Source organism: Phaethon aethereus (genome assembly GCF_964289735.1).
Source record: "Phaethon aethereus genome assembly, chromosome: 8".
Lineage (NCBI taxonomy): Eukaryota > Metazoa > Chordata > Aves > Phaethontiformes > Phaethontidae > Phaethon > Phaethon aethereus.
In genome coordinates, this window is record NC_138584.1 from 33,983,951 (window position 1) to 33,990,085 (window position 6,135).

Below are 6,135 nucleotides of genomic sequence, written 5' to 3' on the forward strand. Positions count from 1 at the left end.
AAAAAAAAAAAGAAGAAATACCTGTGCCTGGAGTGGTACTGGGTTCACTTGGTACGAGAGAGGGGTGGCCACACCGCCATGCCGCCTCCGTGGGTTTCCCCCAGCAGCTGTGGGTGCAGATGGTCTCATTTCTCCTTTTTACAGACTCTGCCCTAGTAGAATGAATTTCCCCCGAATTTTACAATCGCTGTTCCTTCATGTGAGTATTTATAGCAAAAGAGCAAAGCGCTAAACGTGACCGCTGGAGCTTTTGCATGTCCCTACACACTGCATTTAAAAAATAAAGAGTTTGCCGAACATCTATACATCAAACGCCGTCAGAAGCGGGCAGCTGCGCAGTGCTGGGTTAGCTGCTGATCTCAAGCCTTCTACCTAAAACTGAGAAAGCACCTGAAAAAAAAAAAAATTGGCACGGTGTTTTTAATCTTACACCTCTGATCACCGATGCAATCGTGGCTGCCCACAATCAGCCCTTTTGTTCTTCGGCTGGGTAAGCAAGCGTGAAATAGATGTTGACATAAATCTTGCTCCAGCGCTGCAAGGATGTCAAAATTGCATGGAAGAAGTTGAAAAATATACTTAACAGTAAATAGGTCTGAAGAAAGTAGCAGGCTTTCCTTTAAGATGAGGCACGTGCCGTCAGCCGGCCGCAACTCGGTATATTCAGCACCGCGTGGGTGACGCTGTGCCCGAGGAGGTCGGCTTGGAGACCCCAGCAGCCGGCCGCAACTCGGTATATTCAGGACCGCGTGGGTGACGCTGTGCCCGAGGAGGTCGGCTTGGAGACCCCAGCCCCGCACTGAGCCGCTGCCAAGCGCGCCCGGCCGGCGGCAAGAGCCGGGCAGCCCCGCTCGGCCGCGGGGCCGGCGCAGAGCCGTGCCCGCAGCCGGGGCGTGCTCGACGTCGGCTTGGCGGGGGGTTCCTAGGAGAGGAGGGACGGAGCGAGCCCGAGGAACGTGCCTTTATTGGAAAGTAGGGAGTTAAGCGCCGTACGGACAGGGCTGACGGGTGGGAATGACCGGAGGCGGCCACGCTCCGGCTCAGGGCAGAGTGCCGGCTGGATCCCACGGCGGCATCGCCAGCCGGCGCCTGCTGCAGCCTTTGTTTAAGGGCAAACAAGAAAAAAGGTGGCAGCCACGAGCAGCACCTCTGCAGCTACACAAGTGGTCTTTTTTGGGGGGGGGCAGCGAGCTCTAACGACATAAAAAGTTGCTTCCCTGCCCGGCGTCTCTGCCTGCACGCTTCTGAGCACAGCTGGAGTTCTCTCAACAGTTACAGTCCTGCGTATCCAAACTCAGTTAATTACTATTTTTAACGAGACGTGTTATAAAATCTTCGACACAAACACCGTAAAAAAAAAAAAATCAGGATCTACATTATTTTTTTTGAAATTGTCGCTAGAAAAATGCTCTAATTATAAGAATAATTTGCACGTAAGCACAGAATAAGCAGTACAATTTTCTGTCAGTCTTGCACGTCGATTTTTGAACTGTTTGTTAAAGAGGCTTGCTAAACAAATATATAATTTCTCAATATATATCAACAGTGTGTATATAATTTAATATAGAAATGACAAATATGCAATGTAAGACAGTAAATTACAAGTGGTTAATAAATTCTGTAAATACCATTACAGAAATGCACGGTTATGGCAGATCGCAACTTCCACCTCTGAACCGCCGGCTACAGGGAAAGACATTTGTAGCCAGCTGAAGTCAGTATTATTTTCAATCCCTTCAAAAGTTTTCTGTTAATATGCAATGTTTGTATAAATATACTATTAAAGGTTTTTTTAAATATATATACATACACACACGCACACAGAGAAAGACTTTTTTATTATGTATAGATATAAAATCACTTACTTGATGGAAAGGCCCTCCAATTACATCTGCACAAGCACAATCTGGATATAATTTGGCATTTTTCCCCTTTAAAAATAAATTTAAAAAAAGAGCCAAATTCTGACTCCCGGCACAAAACATAACTGGGACTTGGAGCGACAGAACCATGCCTCCAGCTCGGTGCACAGCCATGGCAGGACCAGGTTGCGGCCTTTCATTCTTTTGACAGCGTGGTTTGTTTTTTTTTTTATACTAACAGAGATTTTTAATTAGAGAAGATAATTCAGAGAAGCAGAATCAAAGCTGAAAATTCTGCTGTTTCAACTCCTCTTAAAAAGCAGGAAAATCAATCTGCGGATCTCCGATTCTCGACGCTTTAGGTTTTACCCTTAAAAACCTCTGTCAAGAGAAGCCACCGTAAGGAAGGCTGCAGGCATGGCTCCCTGGAGTTCACCAGCAGTTGCTACAATCGTTTTTCAAGGTAGCTTTTGCTAGATAATGCACTTCTAAATGTGTCTGTGCCCAAACACATGCACGTACGCTACCGACACAGGTACACCCCCTCCCCGCATACGTAATTAAAAAAAAAAAAGGTAAACCCAGTGACGTTTAATCAGGTTTCTACACCTTTGCCTCTGCTCTGTCAGCGAAGCTCAGGCAACTTTGGTCTTGTTAAACCTGAAAAGTGAAACCGGGGCCCACTCCTGCGGAGGACAAGACCCCCGGCTTGCCCTGCCCGTCCCACCGCAGGGACGCCGGCGCCGCGCTCGCGGGCTCGACAAAGACCCCATTCCCTTGGACAAGAAAGAAGTTAATTTAGCTCGGAACCTCGCTTCCTAATGAAGATAGGGAACAGAAGAAGTGCTTTAAGAAAGCTTAAGAAATCGTTTATACGCTTGGTAAAAGAACAGCTGCTCTTACACAGTTAATAGCTGGTACCTTACAGAGTATTTGCTTATACGCCCGCCGGCGGCTGGCTTTGCCCAGGAGGGCTGCGGAGGAGCTGCTGCTCTCCTATAGCAAAATGCAGGTCTTCTTGTCCTTGAAAGGGTTCTCAGAAGCAGGTATGCCCATTAGCAACGGGTCTTTCTTGGCGTGTTCTTCACAGTAGAGCATTAGGTCTGCTGATGCTTTCGACACCTGCAGAAGACAGGGGTGGGGGAAAAAAAAAATCAAAATCAAAACGCCACAAAATGGTGTTTCCCCATAACTGGTAACATGATCAAACGTGCTGAGAGCTGCTGACGGGTACAAAGTCCCTGCATGGGACGGGAGAGGTGCTTGGAGATCAACACGCTCTCTGGGGCCCCGTCTCCTGCAGAAGACACTCCACCACAGGCTGGTTCCGGCTCTTTCTGCAGAAAAGGATGGACCCTGGAGCTCGCGGAGGTACTCGGGGTGCGTTTGCGACACCGGGCAAAAGTACCGCTCGGCTCCTACACAGCTTCTGCAGAAGACTAAAAATAAACAGGAGGAGGTTCAAAATAATACGGTAGGTTTTTAACGAGGAACTTCTCGTCTATAAAGCTGGGGACAGTAAACAGGAGTATCCTCAGACGACTAGCCGTTTCGGGAACGGGGTCCCTCCTCGCACGGCCCCATTCCCGACGCCGTCGCCTGGGGAAGGGCACCGCTGCCCTGTGAATCTGTAGGATTGGTTTGCTGGCCTTCAAAAGGGGCTGGGCAGCCGCTCGAGGAGCGCGGCAAAACCCGAGAAGGCAATGTTACCAGCGGAGCCAACATCCTACCCCCGCGAGCTGGAAACAAGTGTGGTTCTTTCTTGCCCTAAGTTAAAGGAATCCCGTTTCGGCTACCTCCTTTTTTTTCTTTATAATGTCCCGACACATTCACCTTCCTTGCAGACATAGCATTCAACCAGCTGAAGGATGGAACAAAAATCACACTACTAACACAATACGCATGAAACTGGAAGCTCGTACTTGCCTTCTGTTTCACACGTTTGATGTGTGCTTCGTATTTTGCTTTGGTTCTCCTACGAGTCCATAAAGCACCGAGCTACCTGAGGATACTGCTGGTAAGGGGCCACGAGAATTAGATTTATTCAGGTTTGTTGGGCTGAAATGTAAATGTCATGTTCCGAAATGGGGCAAAAAAAAAAAAAAATTAACTGGGCACACCCCCCCTGCACAAACTCCCTACAGCTAGAAGGGGGAAAAAAAACAGGGGAAAAAAAAAGGAGGGGTGAAGAAGGATGTGCTCTCACCTTTATTCTTTCTATTGAGGCTTCTATTCTTAACTGCTGGACAGTCCTTCGGGCCTGAGCTATGTTGTTGGTCGTGCTCGCCGTTTTGCCAGACATTTTCAGTGAAGCGGTGAAGCTCTGTTTTGAAAGACAGCGGGTTATTTTTCCAGAAGGCGGCACAGCACGTTAAACTGCTTTTACATACAGAGGCAACTGCGACACGCTGCAAAAAGTGCTCTTTTTTTTTTTTTTTTATTATTTTGCACAACAGGAGAAGTCATCTGAGAAGCAGCTTGGCAACCGATGCCCTGCAACCAAAACACCCTCCAGAAAAAATGCATTGAGCTCTTGTGCGTGCTCTTGTCTCATCTTCCCTGTGTTAGCGGGTGATACGGGTTTATCGACCCGCGCTTTCCCCAAGCCGGAGGGCGGCCAGCACCGCACCGCGCGCCCGCCCTGCGCCGGCCGTTTGCACAGGGGCTGGATGCAGCAGCCGCCGCCCCACGGCAGGACCGATCCTGCCGCGCAGGAAGGGCCAGTCACCCCAGCCGGTGCCGGGAGGGAGGAGGAGGAGGGTTTCGTGGCCGGTTACTGCCCCTTCGCTGAGCCTGCCGCAGCGAGGAGGACGGGCAGAGCCATGGCCGCAGCGGCCACGCCAGCCGGGCCTCCCCACTCCTTCGGCCCGCTCCGGCCGGGCGGTGCTTCGGGCCTGCAGCAGCCCAGCGGCAGCTTTACGGCACGTCAGAGGAACGGGAAAACGAGGCGGCCAAGTTCAGAGACGCGCTCCTGGCCGCTCTCTGCTCCCAGGCCGCCGTACATGGTGGGTGCCAGAACAAACCTGAGCAGCTCCGGGACTTTCCCTCTCCGGGTAAGAATGCAAAGCGTCAATCCCGGCGCGGGGCCAGCGTCGGACGCTCTCCGCCGGGCCCGGCTGGCCAGCCCGGCAGCGACCCGAACACAGCTTTTGCAGCTTGACCCCTGTTTCCAGCTACCCGCGGGATGCCCGCGAGCGGCACGAGGGCAGCACACGCCGCCGGCTTACGGGGGAGCCCAGCCCGTGCCAGGATGCCACACGCTTCCCTGAGAGTTGGACCAGGGGAGAAGACATGCTCCCGACCCCACCAAAGAGCAGGGAGTGAACCAGGATCGTACGTGTGCGACCGTATCCAGAGAAGGAGGACAGCCCATCTGCCAGCTCTGACTCAGGATCGGGTCCAAAAGGACGTGCGGCACCAACAAACACGCAGTAAACGACTAAGGCTCAGTTTAAGAACGGCACTGCCATCCCTGAGCAGCTTTACTGCGGGTGCTCTGCAACGGACCCAAACAAGGTTCCTTCGCCACGTCCACAAAAGCATGCCTAGTTGCACGTGGTAAGTCAGCGCTCCGCTGGCATTGACACCGCTCTGGATTCGGAGGTCTTAACCTCACGGCGCTCCCAGAAGACCCCAGCTTCCTCAGCCGTACGGAACTCCCATGGCATGCTCAAGCTCGTCCTGGCCTCTCGGACCACCAGGAGCTGTCCCTTGGCCCGCGCCACACTGAAGGCCACCCTGCCCCGTCTCCCTGCAGCACCCTTCCTGCTGCGTGCCTCCCGCATCCCCGGCCGCTTCCCATCCCGTGCGGCTGCACGCCAGCACCAACCGCTGCTGCTGGGAGTGGAGCAGCAGGAGCAGGGAAGAGCTGAGGACCAAGCAGCATCGCACTCAAAAGAATATCCCTACAGGCATCGCAGAGGCAAAGAGCTTATTGCTAAATGATTCGGGTACCCAGGAGTTCAAAGAGCAGCTGGTTTAGGACAGCCCTGCGCTGTGAAACTGTCCTTGCCGCGCCAGTCCTCGCACGCAATCTCTAGCAGGACTGAGCACAAACCCCACCATTTGCCTTCCACAGATCCACGACAATAGCTGGCTCCGTGGTGCTGCGCTTAAATCATTTATTGCATTAAAGGGACTCGAGTCCGATGTAGCTGCGGGTGACCTTTTCCAACGCTGCAGACAGCGTTTCCTTGGAGGCTTCAGGTTTCCCCCGCCTCAGCCCGGGAAGCAGTGCCGCTTTTCCAGCCAGTGCTCGAGCCTGCCCAGCTAG

At 52.4% G+C, this 6,135-nt stretch overlaps 1 protein-coding gene across 1 annotated transcript; it reads right to left on the minus strand.

The window, feature by feature from the left end:
• Positions 1-2,858: 2,858 nt before the first annotated feature.
• Positions 2,859-5,333, minus strand: GNG12 (G protein subunit gamma 12; the record flags this gene model as incomplete). The annotated part of the gene is made up of 2 exons (XM_082003274.1): positions 4,069-5,333; positions 2,859-2,984 (listed from the first exon to the last, which is right to left on the minus strand). Exons 1-2 carry the CDS (start codon positions 4,162-4,164, stop codon positions 2,859-2,861), a joined length of 222 nt encoding a protein of 73 aa, XP_081859400.1. The 5' UTR covers positions 4,165-5,333.
• Positions 5,334-6,135: the final 802 nt, after the last annotated feature.